Genomic DNA, 18748 nt, shown 5'->3' with positions numbered 1-18748 from the left:
GAATCCGGAGTTGTCACATCGGGACATCGGTAAGATGCTGGGAATCGTCCAATCCACGGTCAGCAGAGTACTAAAACGATACTTCGAGAACCTAACCATCGACCGGAAGGTGAAGAACGGCAAAAATGGATGCTCCGTCAATGAAAAAGATCACAAGCGCGTAGTTAAGCAGTTTAGACGTGATCCGAGAAGTTCGGTCCGGGATGTCGCCAATAAGCTGAATTTGTCAAGTTCATTCGTCCAGCGGACCAAGCAGCGGGAGGGCCTGCGTACATACAAGGTTCAGAAGGCTCCTAACCGCGACGAAAGGCAAAACATGGTGGGGAAGACGCGAGCCCGGAAGCTGTACACCGAAATGCTGATGAAGCCGCATTGCCTGGTAATGGACGACGAAACCTACGTCAAAGCGGACTTTCGTCAGCTGCCGGGCCTGTTGTTCTTCTCCGCAGAGGACAAATTCAGCGTTCCGGAGGAGATTCGCAAGCAGAAACTATCCAAGTTTGCCAAAAAGTACATGGTGTGGCAAGCGATCTGCTCTTGCGGAAAGCGGAGCGCCCCCTTCGTGATGACCGGCACGGTAAACGGGCAGGTTTACCTTAAGGAGTGCCTACAGAAGCGCTTACTACCACTATTGAAGCAGCACGAGGGCCCGACCATCTTCTGGCCGGATCTCGCTTCGTGCCACTATTCAAAGGACGTGTTGGAGTGGTACGAAGCCAACGGAGTCACCTTCGTGCCAAAGGAAATGAACCCGCCCAACGCGCCGGAGCTTCGCCGAATAGAGAAATATTGGGCGATTATGAAGCAGGCCCTCCGGAAGAACCTAAAAGTTGTCAAATCGGAGGCGAACTTCAAGCGAAAATGGTTTTCTGTTCAAAAAAAACAACCTGACGTTGTATGGACGGGGTAAAGAGGAAGGTGCGAGCATACGGGCTTGGGCTCGAAGTATGAATAAAAAGAAAATGCCAGAAGTTGTTTAATAGTTTTTATTTTACTGTCTAAAATTTTCAAAAGGATCGGTCTACTGGGCGAATTTCTACAGCGTTTTTTCCGTGATGCAATTTGATGTGACACACCCTTTATAATGATTAAACATTATTGATTGAGAGCAAACAAGTGTAGCTAAGTGTACAGTGTGAATTTTTTTATTCAGACCGCATTGGTTTGGAAATATTAGACGATTTGCTTAGGGGGTCCAAATTCCCCCCATTTCCCCTAATATATGCTTATGTTAACGAAAGAAAACCCATCTCATCTTTTTCAACCAATATCTTACCAGCGCAACTTTTGAATATGCTCGTCATTCTGGCGATACAAAACTGTGGTACTCTGGTACCGTAAACCGATTCCTATGGTGTTTCGAAAATCAATTCGTAAAAATCGATCTTTTTATGAAGTTCGTCCAATCCTATAACCGAGTAGTGATAACAATTTTCTCACATAATACTACGTTGAAATAGCTAAGTTCTTCTAAAACGTTGGAACTATTGAAACAGGTGCCAATGTTACGGAAACTATTGCATATTTTTACTGCTGTTGAAAGCAACAGAAGACTGCATTAGAATATGACCTTCCATAACATAAGTGGGGCTTTTTGTTACCGCTGCTGATAGTTACGGCCAAACGCTGTTGGTGTGAATATTAGAAGCAGAAAAAGCCTGAGAGCGAGAGAGAGAGAGAACTGGTGTTTGCATTAACGAGATTATAATGGAGTATTTTTCCAAGCTTATTGAAGAGGTCTTCGCCTGTGGCTATATGTACCTATATAATGCATCCGACCGCATGATGAACGATGAGATTAGGCATTCTGTCGTCTGGCCTGTATATTATCCTCTTCATTTGCATCATTCTACCTATTAGACATTTTGTTGCGTCCAAGTGAAATGCATAATGGTTTGAGCTGATAGGAATCACCTGATCGTCGAGTGTTTCTTTCTTCAGTTTGTCGTCTTCCGGGAATACTTTATTCTTTTAGGGGAACTGGAGGAATGTGGTCACCCTAAGGGCCATGCCCATTTCCTGTGTCCACATACCACTAAAATTCCCATTCTTCGAAGACTATTGTAGTTCAACTTATTGTAGTTCAAGATAGTAAGCGGTTTTTATTATGAAAATTGAAAATAGTACATTTTTCATCATTAGGAAAAAGGTTGAAAAATCGAACATTTTTTTTAGTAAGGAGGTAAAGTGGTCACCTGTGGAGGGCAGAGTGATCACTCGCACATATCACGCCAGAAGAGATAGATTTATGCGTGTTTTATTGGTCAAATTTGTTTAAATCATTATTGAAATAGTAGGTACATGTATGAAATGAGCTAGGCCTATTCACCTAGAGTCGTTATTGAAAATTTCTCATACGTACCAAAACGTAGTAGGAAACATATAACGTTCATCATAATGAGACTTGGTTTTGGTTGGGGTGGCATATTTTTTCTGGGTCAAAACCACAAAAGGGACCCCTTTAGGAGCAGAAGGTGATAAGGTATCAGGTTTTGAAAACAGAACATTGTCAGTAGTGTCTTTAGGTTTTGAAAACAGAACATTGTCAGTAGTAATCCTCCACTGACCACTTTGCAAACCCTCCCCCCCAAACAACGAAATGCGGAATACGCGAAATAATCGCTGAAATTGAACAAAATATCTGTTCACCTCCCCTAGAATATGTGAACAGTCTTCCAAACTGTTGATTTGTCGCAAATATCAGGTCAAATAAATTAAATTTCACTAGAAATTTCTTAAATTCGGAACGCACAAAACTACGGCGGAATGGCTACCGAGAGACCGTTTTTTGTTTTTATTTATATCTCGACATGCGACAGCTCCACTGTAGTACAGGGTGACTCAAAAGCCATGAAATTATTCAAACATAAGTTGATTAGTTGTATGTACTACCAAATAAGCACGTGACCATTTTACCCCCCACTAGCCGCAAACCTATCGGTTGTAATGTCTGTTGAAGTGTGGCTGTTGTACACTTCAAACGTGACCTCTTCCAAATATTACCTTGTTGCTGGGGCAAACTTTCGGTTTATGATTTGCTTTTTCACAATTTTGGGAAGCTACAATAACTATAATCGAATTTGTTTTCTTTTGTTCGGATTTCGAATTCGTTTTTTTTGTTCGAATGTTCTCGTGTGTGCTCGGATTAATTGTAATTTTGTCCAATTGTATTGTATCAGGATCCGATTTTTTTATCGTATCCGGATAAATGTGTTTTCACTATAATTTACTATAACTATAATTACCTGTGTCTGGATTTTTCTTTTTGTGTCCGTATTTTTTCTTTTATTCGGATTTTTTTCTTTTGTTCGAATATTTTCGCTTGTATCTGGATTATTTGTAATTGTGTTTGATTTTGTTGTATCAGTTTGTTTTACTTGTATTAAAATTAATTTCCATTTTGTCTGTGCTTGGATTTTTTTCTTGTGTTCGTTTTTTATTCTCGTGTTCTGAATTTTTTTTGTGTCCGTTTTTTTGTCTCCGATTTTTTGTTCTTTCATTCGTATGATTTTCGTCGGTTTTTTTGTAATCTGATTTTTGTTTTTGTAGTTTCCCTTTTTTTTTCTTTCGTTCGAATGTATTCACTTGTGTCTGGATTAATTGTTATTGTGACCAATTTTGTTGTGTCAGGATTTATTTTACTTTTGTTATTTTTTTACTTGTGTTAGAATTAATTTCACTTTTATTTTGATTTTGTCTCTTGTTTGAATTTTTTGTGTGTGAAGTTTTTTTCTTTGTGTCTATTTTCTTTCTATTTCTCGTGTTGGATAATTTTGTTGTGCTCGGTTGTTGATGTTCGTTTTTGTCCGGTTTTTTTTCTCGTGTCCGGAATATTCTAACTTGTGTACGAATATGTTTTTGGGCTCGGAGTAGTTTTTTAAATTTTATTTGTGTCAGAATTGTTTGCTTTGATTTTTTTTTCTGCTTTGATCGGATTATTTTCTCTTGTGCTTTTATTTTTTATAATAATATATAATTTCACTTGTGTCAAAATATATATATATTTTTTTAGGGGGTCTCCGTAGCCACATTGGTTGCGCGTTCGCTTAGTAAGCGATCGATCGTGAGTTCAAAACTCAGGACCCTCATTGACCATCTTTGTGTTGTTACAGCTACGTCCACGCAACAATCATCAGCGATGGAGATCGATCCACGGTCGAAATAAGATCGATTCATCCATACAACTGCTCTGCTCTGCAAGACACATCGGGCTGCTGTTCTATAAATAACTCAACAATGATCATTCAACTGTCTCCGCTGTCCGGTGGTCCAACTGGATAATGGAAGAACAGAAAGAATACTCTTAAGCCTAAATGACTACTGTGTGAATGTACCATATGTAATGGTATAGAAGGAATACTGGCGAATGGCAACTGTGTAATGTGCTAATTATAGATATATGATAACCATGTGACATGTACACGATTAAAATTCGGCTCTGTTACAGCTAAAATGCTAGTGAGCCTTAAATAAATAAATGGGATAAAAAAAATATATTTTTACGTCTGGATACTTTTTTTTATTTCACTTGTGTCCGAATTTTTTTCATGTGTTGCATCGAGAAAAAAATTACTTGTGTCCAGATTATATTTCTTGTATTTTTATGTTTTTTGTGTTTTTTTCTTTTGTCCGGATTGTTTTTTATGATGTCCTCCTCGTATCTGGAAAATTCATCCATGTCCAAAATTATTTTGCGTCCGCATCAATTTTCCTTTTGTCCGAAATAATTTTACTTGTGTCCGAATTTCTTTTTTTTTGTGTCCGGATTTTTTTCTTAAATCCTGTTTTTTTGAACAGATTTGCTGCAAAACCGCAGTGGCAGCACTTTGTGGTTTGGCGTCGGACACAAATCACGTAACGCGTGAAGAGGGGGGGATCGAGGTTGCGTTACTTACTGTGTAAAGGGTGTGTCACATCAAATTGCATCACGGAAAAAACGCTGTAGAAATTCGCCCAGTAGACCGATCCTTTTGAAAATTTTAGACAGTAAAATAAAAACTATTAAACAACTTTTGGCATTTTCTTTTTATTCATACTTCGAGCCCAAGCCCTTATGCTCGCACTTTCCTCTTTACCCCGTCCATAAGGTTCTGTACACCGTCAGGTTGTAGTTTTTTTTGAACAGAAATCCATTTTCTCTTGAAGTCCGCCTCCGATTTGACAACTTTTGGGTTCTTCCGGAAGGCCTGCTTCATAATCGCCCAATATTTCTCTATTGGGCGAAGCTCCGGCGCGTTGGGCGGGTTCATTTCCTTTGGCACGAAGGTGACCCCGTTGGCTTCGTACCACTCCAACACGTCCTTTGAATAGTGGCACGAAGCGAGATCCGGCCAGAAGATGGTCGGGCCCTCGTGCTGCTTCAATAGTGGTAGTAAGCGCTTCTGTAGGCACTCCTTAAGGTAAACCTGCCCGTTTACCGTGCCGGTCATCACGAAGGGGGCGCTCCGCTTTCCGCTAGAGCAGATCGCTTGCCACACCATGTACTTTTTGGCAAACTTGGATAGTTTCTGCTTGCGAATCTCCTCCGGAACGCTGAATTTGTCCTCTACGGAGAAGAACAACAGGCCCGGCAGCTGACGAAAGTCCGCTTTGACGTAGGTTTCGTCGTCCATTACCAGGTAATGCGGCTTCGTCAGCATTTCGGTGTACAGCTTCCGGGCTCGCGTCTTCTCCATGTTTTGCCTTTCGTCGCGGTTAGAAGCCTTCTGAACCTTGTATGTACGCAGGCCCTCCCGCTGCTTGGTCTGCTGGACGAATGAACTTGACAAATTCAGCTTATTGGCGACATCCCGGACCGAACTTCTCGGATCACGTCTAAACTGCTTAACTACGCGCTTGTGATCTTTTTCACTGACGGAGCATCCATTTTTGCCGTTCTTCACCTTCCGGTCGATGGTTAGGTTCTCGAAGTATCGTTTTAGTACTCTGCTGACCGTGGATTGGACGATTCCCAGAATCTTACCGATGTCCCGATGTGACAACTCCGGATTCTCGAAATGAGTGCACAGGACTAATTCACGACGCTCTTTTTCGTTCGACGACATTTTTCCAAATTTACGAAAAATTGACAGTGAAGCATGGCCAACGTGATCTATACACTCTTATCTGATTATCTGATTATAAGCTGAAGATATAATTCCTAAAAATTAAATTTCTACAGCGTTTTTCCCGTGATGCAATTTGATGTGACACACCCTTTATTAGAGATAGGAAATTGCGTTACGTAACGGGTGTTAATTAAAAAATGAGAATTTTTTCAATCACATATAAATAATTTTATTTTTTTTTTCATCGATTTCAGTATTTTTTATTAATAACATAATGTATTTCTTCAAAAAAATGTCAGTGAATGTTTGAGTAAGGGCCGTGGTCTGTTGTACGACGCAACTTTGTCGCGATGCTCTCACAAGAACGTTGTACCATTTTCCGGATACAATTCCGGATTCTTGTAGTCAGTTGCTTCGTGTCCTTGGCCCTCCAATTCTTTTTATACACTAGGGCACTGAGTGAGCCAAAGAAATTCTCTATTGGGCGGCACTGGGGCAAGATTGTTGGGTTATGATCTTTCGGCACGAACGGTATCTTTTTCTCCTCAAGATACGCCAGCATCTTCTTGGCGTAATGGGAAGACGCCTTGTCCGGCCAGAAGACGTACTTCCCATACGCGTGATGCTCGCGCATGAACGGCAGCAGGATTTTATCGAGGCACTTTTCTCGATAGATTTTTTGGTTGATTGCCAGACCGCTCGGCTTAAACCAAGGCTTTGAAATGCGCCGGTCGGGAATGGCGATGTAAAACATAACCTTTTTTTCAAACTTGTGCTTGAACTTGTATTTCACTTTAGGCGGTGTGGATGACTTGTCGCTGGAGTAGTAATTATCATTTCCTGGAATATGCGTTTTGGACAGCGGAAAATAGCTTTCGTCGTCCAGAACGAAAGACGTCCCGCGGTATTTCTTGGTCATCAACCGACACTGTGATTTAACCGTCTCTATCTGCTCCTCCGTGTACTCCGGCGACCTCGTCTTCTTCCTGCAGACGATTCCTTCCATCTTGTGGGTCCGAATATGACCCACAAGATGACCGGAACATGTTCCGGTCATATTCTGGAACCAGTTGACAGATTCCAGCCATTTATATTGGCAACATAAAGAATCATTTAATTTGGAATCATAAATTGGTTGAATGAAGGACGAAAAAACAGGATTTAAGAAAAACCGTTCGTTTTTGGCACATGTGCCAGAATCGAACCGTGCCAAAAACGAAACGTGCCAAAATCGAACGGGGTCTGTATCTGAATTTGTTTTTGCGACCGGATAATTTTTCACTTTTGTTCGGTTTATTTTCTTGTGTCTGGATTTTTTATATTCCGTTTCTTTTGTCCAGATTTTCTTCCTTGTTTTCGAATGTTTATTCTTTGTCTAAATTATTCTTTTCTGTCTGGATTGCACTTGTGTCCAATTTCGTTGTGTCTGGATCAATTTTATTTGTGTCTGAAAATTTTCTGTGTCCGGACCAATTTTACATGTGTTGGGATTAGTTTTTCTTGTGTCCAGATTCCTTTTCTTGAGGCCCAGTTTTTTTTGTTCAGATTTTTATACTTGTAGCTTGGTTTTTATTCTTGAGATTGGATTCTTTTTCTTGTATCAATATTATTTTTCTTGTGACCGAATATTTTATCTCTTGTTCGATTTTTGTTTTCTCTTATCCAAATTAAGTATCGGTATACAGATAGGTTTTTGTGACCGGTTTAATTTCATTTGCCCCCGGATTTCTTTTCCTATTAGATTTTTGTAATTTTTGTTTTTTTCCGCATTTTTTTACTTTTGTCCAGATTTTTGTTTTCGGATTTTTTTCTTACATCCAAATTTTTCACTCGGGCCCAGTTTTTTTTTTGTCCGGATTTTTGTTTACTTTGTTCCATTTTTTTCTTTTGTCCGGATTGTATTCTTGTGTCTTGTGTTTTTATTCTTTGTCTGAATTTTTCTCTCCTATCCGGACTAATTTTACTTGTGTTCAATTTCGTTGTATCTGATTCGCAGTGGTATTCAAAAATTGTACCTCGCCGCAGCATCAATTGCTTAATATTGACGACACGGGTGGGTGAACAATGTTTTTTTTTTAGATTTCAAGAGGCGTAACACTTAAAAATTTTTCCTCGCTGTAACATCAACAGTTCTGTTTCGTTATCGGTTTCCTAGGATAGAATGTCGTGCAGGGAATGACCCAGCCGAAGTTGTTGTAAACATAGGATTGCACAGAACAAATTTATGAGACGCTTCCAATTTTCATTCATATAAACTATTTATGGATTCGAAAATTTTAGTACTAGATATCAAACAAATCTTAGAGAATTATCGATTCTATTGGAATGCAAATCATCAAAATTCGTTCAAAGCGAAAATAGTTGTTAACGTGAAGACTTTTCTTTTATAAAAACGTGACATGATGTTGTCCTACGTCAAAAATCTTTGTAGTGTTTCATATTGTGCCTTAAACTGTATGGTCATGGCATGAATCAATCAAAACGATATCCCTTCAGCAAATACCCAGTAATTTACTCAGATATTGTACGATTTTAGACGATGACTTGTCAGTAATTGACGCTACACAGAATTCCATTGAGTCATAACGTTGCGTGCGTCTGTTCGAATTAATAGCCCATTCAATTTTATAAAGGCGTTCGACTGTTTTTTTAAATCATATCATCTATAGACTGCGTAGATCCGACGTTTTAAATTGAACGATAAAATGAGCTAGTAAATATAATGAGCACCGATAGCAGCAGCAGTAGCAGCCACGATTACGAACAAACTCGGAACTATCGCAAGTAGTAGAAGGCAAGCAAAAACGGTAGAAATTGAGTCATCAGTCATTGAGAATCGTACTGAAGAAACCCATTATCATAAAGCAAAGAGCATGATATGACATAATAGCATTACGGCTCGCAATTCGGTTCTGATCAAACCAGATTTTATTTTTCATTTTAAGTCCAAAACTATAATAGATTAGTATGAGTTGACAACTCAATCAATAATCTCCAACTAATTTGGCTTTCGTTTTGCCCACAGGAAGCACACCCCAAAATGTAAATGACATCAAACACGCGTGAACAACGACGGAAGAGCCATTGACACAGTATTTGCGATTGTATTCGCTGCCACACCGGTGTTGATGATTTCATGCTGCAGACTTGCGAGTCAAAACAAAGCAAGGTGTGAACTCATGCTTGCATCCCATCGAACAGCAGCAGCAGCGGGTCATTAATTGTCACCAACCTTGCGGTACGGATGTTGTCCCCAACGCTTTGAATCGTCGTGTGCATGACTCCGGAGAATGGCCGAGGCAATCATCGCTGATTGGATTTCGGACTACAACTCGCTGCAGGAATCCGAGCGGCGAACGTTCGCCACCCAGCATGAGAACGATTACGAAATATCCAAAGCGCTGTATACCATACTGAACGAACGTGCCAAGTATAAGGATGTGAGTAAACGATATCCTTTGAAAGTAATTTTGTCGTTATTATTTTTCGATTGTCCCTTTCCTTCTTCTCTTATCTTCTATCATACAGCTCATCCATCCGGTGTGTAATCAGCTGTGTAGTTTCTATCGATCCAGTGAGATTGAGCTGAGGAGGTTTACGCTGCAGTTTGTGCCGATTCTGATATATCTGTATTTGAACTCGGTGGCGTTGGGCGATAAGAAAAGCTGTCGGTCGATCGAAACGCTGTTGATTTGCATTTACAACATCGAGGTCAGCGCGGATGATGGCAGCCCGAAGGTGGTTTCGTTCCGGATGCCAGTGCTTGCGCAGGCATCAATATATCACGAGGTAAACATAACTGGGTACCTAGCTAATTGTTGAACACTTTCAAAATGTTGAATAGTTTGAGGAATTCTAGCTAGAAATCAATTTTAATAGTTATTTTCCAAACACTATCTTCAAAAATATCTGCGTTTGAAAGTTACACATGTTATGTTACCCAATTGATAACATTTACATAACCTTACCTTTGGAAAAAGCGACTATAAATATTGTGTAATCAATGATCATTTGGAACTGCAATTTTCAAAAAATAGAAATAAGAAAGTGCATCCTCAAAATAAGCTTTATAATAGAAAAAGCTGCGAAATGTTAGCTGCCACAATTTTTTCACAACGCCTGATAGAATGTTTTAACAGTTCTTCAATCATCCGGGGTGCATCCATTAACTCGAATTGTTTACTTTTGTTAGAAATGTATTATTCATGTAATATAATAGTGTCTAGTGTAAAATATTACACGAATAATACATTTCTCGCGTAACTTTTGAAAAGGTCCTATGTAACAAATGTAAACATATCGAGTTAATGGATGCACGCTATTAGTTTTCAAGCATTACAAAAATAATCGTTCACTTGTCTATCTTCTTCATCTTTTTATCGCCAATACAACAAAAAAACCAATGCATATGTTGCTGTTTTCTAGTGTGCAAATCAACAAAAGAAAAAAATATACCAAAGGCAACAATCCGATGTAATTGAAACGTTCACTTTCGTAAACAATTTAATATATGTGACCAAACTCAATTTTATCCTTTTATAATTTTGAATATGCGACTATACTGATTTTTTCTTTTCTTACATACTGCCGTTCTACGTTCTACCACATTTGTCTACCAGAAGCTTTAAGCATTTCAGTTTAGGAATACACTGGGTTTTTTATAAGCAGAAAACTATTGTTTAATGAAATGTAAAATGATCCCATCTGTTGAATCAATCGATCTTTGTTACGGGCTTAAGGTGAAGGTGGAAGGAAGCCACAAATGGCTGCCACAATGGCGCTCATTTCTTTTACTCCCTCCCTCACCCTCGCTCGAAAATCAATAATTTTGCGAAACAGTGTGAAGAAAATGATCGTTTTCGCACACTTCCCATCAAGTAATATCAACAAAACTCTAATCGATTACTCACAAGATATTAAATTTTCGTCTGCTGTCGCACTGTATCGAGAAAAACGTCGGAAAACTCGAGCTAGTGCTCTGAAAGTTAAATTTTCATTTTTTAATTTTCCGCAATGGTTCTGTTTGTATTGGTGAAAGCATCATCATCGAAATAGCTATAAAACACTCAATAAAATGTTATTCCTGAGTCATAGCATTTCATGTCATGAAAATCAATAGAATAAAATTGTGTTGACACAATACAATTATTATGTTTACGTTTAATGGGTCTATAATGTAAGTTTTAGCAACTTTAACATTGGGTAAGAAAATTGTATTGAAGAGCTCGGAACAATGCCACGGCTGCCTATGCTTTCAAAAACAGTAAACGGAAAAGTATTACATTCAATCAAAATGCCTCGGCCATCGAAGAAAAGGGTTGAGGCTCTCCAACGTGAATATGTGATCGATCGTGAAAACAATAAGATGTGAAAATAATACGAACGAAGGAAAATATTAAGGAGTTATCAACATCGAGTTACTATGCGGAAGAATTTGTTAATACCAAAAGAGCCCCAATTCGCATGTGTTATAAATTTGCTCGTGTTACGCTCGCGTATAATCAGAATTTTGCATCATATGCAAATGCATCTTCTATATATATAATATTTATATTAGTTACCCTAGTTGTAAATTTATGTTTTGTATTCCAGGAGAAAAGCCTTCACCCGAGTGATTTGCGTCGATGGGAGGAAAACAGCAATAAGGAAATCAGTTGGGGTCCGCTTCCGTCGATAGAATCTATCAATGCACAGAATCGCTTGAAGGTGATGACGGCACTGCTGTTTACCTACAATCAGCAGCTTAATCAAATTCATAAACCCGCCCTGTATCATCTCTGCAAGACCACCTCGCTGTTGGTGAATCAAGGTTTCTCGAAAGTGGGCCATGTGAATCGGCCATCTTATGGGAACGATCCGACATCGCCACAACCAGCAAGCTCAATAAGCTCACCCTCGCAGCTGCAGAACTCATCGACGCTTTCCAGCGCTAGTAAACCGTTACCCCGGATCGCAGTCAGTACGCAGTTTCTGGTCGAACTGGCCCACGCTAATTACTTTGCCATGTTCAACGAATTCGCTTCCGCTGCAATCGAAGCCGTGAACGACCTACACAATCGAGCCTGCTACGAAATGCTTCCGGAGGTGATCCTGGTCACAAACGCAATACGGAATTCGTTACATGCCAATCCTTCCGGTGAGTGATGACATGCTTGCATTACAACATGATCGAGTTTGATTTATCACTTTTTATTCTCATTGCAGGTCAACCTAGTGACGGTCCGATGGGCATCAGTGTGGCTTTGACACCGGCAACGACCACAGTGACTGTTTCGAAATCCATGATTACCAACGCATCCTTTCGAACGAAGAAGTTACCAGGTATGTATACCGCTCGCCATTGGCATTGGTTATTTTGTCGCATCGGCTTTGTGCATCTATCTTCATCCGACCGAAAGGCTGAACAAATCTTCTACAACCACGAAGCCACTTGCGTCCCATGTTTTCTTCCCACCAACCACAAACCATTAATTTGTTCTATGAAATCGTTCGATCCACTTTCACCAACTTCCGCCGCCCCCCCCCCCATTTTGTGTGTGCACGTGTATCCAATAACATCACTGCCCTCACAAGGACCCTTGCCACATCTCACGTCTAAAAATTACACGTTTTAATAACACACCCGCTTTATCACGCTGAAACACAATTATTCGTTTTTGTTCGCCCCCCCCCCCCCCTCTTCCATATGTTATCATTCCGTGAGCACTACACACATACATTGAATTTCACACAGAAAGTTTTTGTTCAGTTATATGTTATGGTTTCGTAGTTGTCCTAATTGGTTGCTGTGAGGAGTAACCGCAGTTGCTCTTCGTGATGATTAGATTAAACTCTCTTCTGGTAGAAACTTGTGTTCTATTGTCAAGAATTGTATGTTTGGAACAGCATTATTTTTAACTACGTTTGCAGAGAAAATCCAGCTTACAAGTCATGAAAAGTGCTGGCATAATTGTAATAAATGCTGACTAATCTATATCTATTTAAATATACAGCCATTCAATGCCAAACCGATATAGTGGTTCTCAGATGTCCGTGAAAAGCGGTAGTTTTGTTCCTTATACCCTAATATTAGACCCGTATATTTCTTTATTTATTATTAGGGTGCCCATTTCAATTTTGAGGTGGTTTATAAATTCATTTCTTGCGCTTTTTCCGAAAAGGGCTTTTTTTTCAAAAATTCATAACTTTCGAACTATTGGACGATTCAGATGATCGATATATTAGGCTGTCAAAAAAGTCCTGCGGTATTTTTTTTTGAATTTTCATTTGTTCATAAAATTAGTTACAATCATCTGTTTTAAGTCAAATATGCGCCGTTTTGTTCGATGACTTGTTCCCAACGAGATGCCATCTGGTGGTAGTCACTTGGTGCAAGGTCCGGACTATACGGCGGATGCAAAAGAACGTCCCATTCGAGCTCCCGGAGCTTCTGGCGCGTCACCAAAGAAGTGTGTGGACTGGCGTTGTCCTGATGGAAGACAATGCGGCCTCTTTATCAAAGATGGCCTCTTCTTCATGAGTGCTACCTTCAAGCGGTCCAGTTGTTGGCAGTACAGGTCCGAATTGAGCGTTTGGCCATAAGGAAGCAGCTCATAATAGATTATTCCTTGACAATCCCACCAAACACACAGCAGAACCTTCCTGGCCGTTAATGAGGGCTTGGCCACCGTCTGAGCCGCTTCAGCGGGCTTCGACCACGACCGTTTGCGCTTCACGTTGTCGTAAGTGACCCACTTTTCATCGCCAGTCACCATCCGCTCCAGAAACGGGTCGATTTTGTTGCGATTCAGCAGCGATTCACATGCGTCGATACGGTCAAAGATGTTTTTTTGCGTCAACGTGTGTGACACCCATACATCGAGCTTCTTTGTGAATACAAGCTTCTTCAAATGGTTAATAACGGTTTGATGACTTATCCCCAGCTCTTGGCCGATGCTACTATGCCGGTCTTTCTCGGCTAATTCAGCGATTTTGTCGCAATTTTCGACGACAGGCCTTCCGGAGCGTGGCGCATCTTCGACGACCTCTACACCAGAACGAAAACGTTGAAACCATCGTTGTGCGGTGGAAATGGAAACTGTATCGGGTCCATAAACTGCACAAATTTTATTGGCAGCTTGAGATGCATTTTTGCCTTTGTCATAGTAGTACTGTAAAATATGTCGGATTTTCTCTTTATTTTGCTCCATATTTGCGACACTATAACTCTTCTTCTTCTTCTTCTTCAATGGCACTAACGTTCCTAGAGGAACTTCGCCGTCTCAACGTAGTATTACTTGCGTCATTTTCATTAGTACTTAGTTGAGATTTCTATGCCAAATAACACGCCTTGAATGCATTCTGAGTGGCAAGCTCTAAATACGCGTGATCACAGTGCCAGTCGGAGGAAATTTCTTTGACGAAAAATTCCCCCGACCAGAACGGGAATCGAACCCGAACACCCGGCATGTTAGTTATGACGCTAACCACTCGGCCAAGGGAGCACATGACACTATAATGACACTATAACTCACAAACGACTTAACCAAACAAAACACTGTCAAGGACTATATTATAGCGCGCAAAAATACCTTTCCAACAAGCTATAGTATGACTCGATACAATGAATACAACTAGAACTACGCGCTTACAACGACACCTCGCGGAAATACCGCAGGACTTTTTTGACAGCCTAATATTAAATTGAAGACAATGAACAAGTCTTCTTTCAAAAAATTGGATTTTGTTTTTATAATTACTGATTATATTTGTTTTCCTAGAGTTTGCATGGCCTCGGGACCAAGGGCACTATGTTTTTTTTCATATTTTTTTTTGAAGCTGAAGATTTTTTTTGCAAAACACTTCCAAAAATCAGAGAGGCGTTATTTTTGACGTAGAACTACGTCTTTCATTAAAGGTGCCTATATATACATTACGATCCACTCATTGGTTTGCTGTTCCGAACAGAGCTGTCAATAACGGGCAACTTTTCGACGAGCAACGAAGGGAAAATCGTGAGATTTAAAGTTCCCGTGAACAAAGGAAAAGAAGAAAAATGAAGGGGAATACTTGCCTAGAGTATAAACAGTGGATCTCGCTGAGGCAAACTTTCAGTCACATTCTGTATTCAAGGCAATGAACAACGCTTGTTCTTCCTTGTTTTGCGTCATCACATGTCTTCGTTTCGGACGCGACAAAATTACTCACGGGCTGATGTCTCTGGCATTGAAATCTTTGCATCAAACCGACGTCATTGCATTAAGGTTTTGAGCTACACAATTGTGTGGGAAATCATGAAGCTAGGCTATCGTCGGCTCATCAAGAAAATAAATGTTGGTTTCGCAAACTCTCTCCACGAAAGAAGGAGAGCTAAGCTAATCTAGACCGTCAACATTAACAGGAAGGGCTTCTGTTGAGAAGAGCGCAAAAGGGAGATAAGTTTGTGTATATTTGTGTGCGTACGTGCGTGCTTCATAACCCGTACGTAAAAATAGTGCATCTTTGCTACGCTATAACCCCATTTGTATCTGCTCGCGTGTGCATTGGCCCTGTCACGAGAAATTATTTGGGGAATACCAAACATCTTGAATGTCGTACAGGAATGTTAAAAGTTTTTTGGGTTCGCGTGCCAGTCGCAAAACTGCCTCCAACGCTAATTTTGATCATAATGAAGCAATGCTACTCTTTTCGAGGTTGTTGAGATAAACAGAAAGAGCTTATTTCGTTTATTTAGTCAACAAGAAAGTAAATTTCGTTCTGCAATTTTGTATGTGACTTGGTTTCGCTTGCCAGTAGCAAAACATTCTCCACTAAGGATTACAACTGGGCTTATCTTGAGCATGAGAAAGTAACGCAACTTTTTTCGAGCCCAGTAATATTAACAGAAGCGTTTCTTTTGAGAATAATGCAAAATGATGAGAAGTGTTTATAGTCTTAGTAGCTTCAAGCCACCAATGTATGGTTATGTGTGTATGCTATGGCGAACGCATGTTTGGCGCTTGGTTTACGTTGCAAGAACGATGTCTAAAGGTGCGACTCCACTCCAAAACAGATATTTCTAAAATTTCACAGCATTATAAAATAGTATCCGAAGTTATAAACATGCGACTTATATAAATAACAGCGTAGTTCTACGTCAACAATGCGGTCGTCCTCCTATAATTTTTTGTTCTTGATTTATGATTTTTCAAAATTAACGGATGTTCTGAATAATCATTCCCCTTTATTCCACGTGGCGAATGACGTGAGATAGCAAAGTTTCTCGCTTTATTGTGGAAGCCACCTTACTTTTCAGCTCCCATTTGATACCCGAGTCGATAACATATGAGGATACGACTTCAAATCTCACCTAATGATAAACTACAGTCACGTCATTCGCCTTCGAGAACACCGTGAGTTGAGCCATCTCACGTCATTTGCCGCGCGGGATAAAGGGAATTTTCTCCCTTTTTTCCAAAAATGACCTTTTTTTAAAAAAAATCATAACTTTTGAACTACTGGGCCGATTTAGATGATAGATAGGGTAGATAAGAACGTCCTAAATCATGTCGGAACATTTAAAAATTATGCTACATGTTAAAACCTCACGATCTGAAAACTTATTGGGATTTATGTGGAAAATTTACACTTTGAAAAATGTGTTCCATTTCCGTCGATCGTATATACTACGGGGCAAAATGGGCCACCATGCGGGACAATATGACCATGTTAGTTGAGTTCATGAAAGGAAACTTTAATCTATTTTCCAACCATCACGTATATTTCATTGAATTTTATTCAATTTGCATGTATAAAAAATAACAATATGATAAAAGTGATTGGACTGCAATGTTGAAAAAATACCTGGTACAAGCGGGTATGCTCATTCTGAGCGGTACATTTACGCTCGATTAAAAAGGAACTTATATTTTACGTGAAACGGAAAAACCAGCGTAATAAATCAGTGGAAATGTTCAGAAATAGGCAGAATAGCTATTCCTAGAAATAGGAATATTGAACGAAAACTGAAAACATGTTAACTTTGAAAGCACACAACTCAAAAAACGAAAAAAAAAACATCTCTAATATTCGGATATGTTATGTGAAAAAAAACTCAGCTTTCAAGAAAAAATATAAAACAATATGGCCTCCTTGGTCCCGAAACCATATAAACTATGAAACACATTTACAATCAATAATCCGATTTTTTTCCAAATGCAATATTTTTTTCGAACAAGTCCAGTTCATTGGATTTAATTTGATATGTCAATCATCTGACATTTTTTTTTGAATTTGGTTTAAAACCATATATATAACTCCAATCTTGGAAAAATACTTAAGGGGGTATTCTAGTGTATAGACTCGAATTCCGGACGTTTTTTCGAGCTCCGAAAAAATAAAACAAAGAATATTTTTACTATCCATTATATCATTATTTGTTCATCTATCTTTTAACAATAAAACAAAAATTGAACGGAGAAAAAAATATTCATAACTAGAATAGTTAAGAGCTGATGAAGTGAGAGGCCTCAAAAAAAAAGTTGTGCTATGGCGTACACGATTCCAGTCCTTCTGGTTATCTGAAACAGAAAAATCGAACAGATTCTGAATCAGTAAAGAAGCCGCTATCGCATGAGCCTCGGACAAGTCTAAAACATCTTTTTTGACTAAATGGCGACTGTTTGAAAAACAAAATGCGGTTTAAAACGTTTTTCTTACGTTTCCCGATTTTTTAATTAGTTTTAATTAGTAGAATTTAAAAAATATAATTTTTTTAGAGGTTCATGCGATAGAGAGATGCAAGAAGATTACATTCATATAAATTCGACAAGAATCACTTCAGTAGAAGTTGAGACATCGTGTATGCCAGGTTGAAGAAACTTGTTTCGAGAAAAACGCGTTTGAAGTTCATTATTATGGCCGTACCAGGTTAGATACCGCAACACTAAAATGGCTCCAATTCGGTAAATAATAGGATTTTCTATAAGTCCTTTCTAGGGTATGTTCTTGAATGCCTAAACTAGATAAATATGAAAGAAAAAAAAAAGTTTTTTTTTCAAATTGCCTTAAAAGAATACATTCACTTGCGAGACGCTGTAATGAGCAAAGCCGACACAGCCTTCGTTATTGCCAGGTCTAAACGCAATGCATTGTCATTATATTACGGTGCGTGTGTTCAAACAAAAAAAAAGATATCCGTTCCGATTCGGTCCCACATATTGATGGATTTATTCGGATGAATGGAAGAAACGAGGCTTAACTCTTACACACATTTTTACTTTGGTTAGACAACAAAATATGATCTGATGAAATCGATAGTGTGATTCCTCAGATAGTGAATTCCCTCAGACATTCTAGATATGCCTACTGATCTACTACTTACTCCTCCATATTCTAAAATCCGATCGAGTCGGAATTACCCGAACGTATTGCAATGTTGCATTCTGTACTCCGTTCCGTTTTGCGACAAGGGAAGGTTGCCACATTTGCATAGAACGATCAACACAATCGAACGGATTTAAGAATGCAAAAGTCGATTTCAATCGAATCGTAAAATATCTACGGGTGGAGAAATAGACAATAAAATCAAATTAGCTCAAATTCGACGATCGGTTCTCAAGTTTTACGCATAGCAACATATTTGGCGATTCATTTTTATTTATATTGATACCGTGATGTACCTATGTACCGCTCAGCTAAGAAAATATTTAACGTTTGTAAACTCTAAAAACGACTGCTTGCGC

At 39.2% G+C, this 18748-nt stretch overlaps 1 protein-coding gene across 3 annotated transcripts in view; it reads left to right on the top strand.

Annotated features, from left to right (window-relative positions):
• The window catches only part of LOC129764900 (hyccin), a 51427-nt gene that overhangs the window by 9101 nt on the left and 23578 nt on the right, over positions 1-18748 (top strand). For all 3 annotated transcript variants that reach the window (XM_055764532.1, XM_055764530.1, XM_055764531.1), the window contains exons 2-5: positions 9073-9487; positions 9576-9836; positions 11640-12183; positions 12252-12368. In XM_055764532.1, coding sequence (XP_055620507.1) covers positions 9338-9487; positions 9576-9836; positions 11640-12183; positions 12252-12368 — 1072 coding nt within the window. In that variant the 5' untranslated portion in view covers positions 9073-9337. The remainder of the gene's footprint in view (positions 1-9072; positions 9488-9575; positions 9837-11639; positions 12184-12251; positions 12369-18748) is intronic.

The sequence above is a fragment of the Toxorhynchites rutilus genome, chromosome 2, assembly GCF_029784135.1.
Source record: "Toxorhynchites rutilus septentrionalis strain SRP chromosome 2, ASM2978413v1, whole genome shotgun sequence".
Taxonomy (NCBI): domain Eukaryota; kingdom Metazoa; phylum Arthropoda; class Insecta; order Diptera; family Culicidae; genus Toxorhynchites; species Toxorhynchites rutilus.
This window is presented reverse-complemented; position numbering and strand designations above follow the sequence as displayed.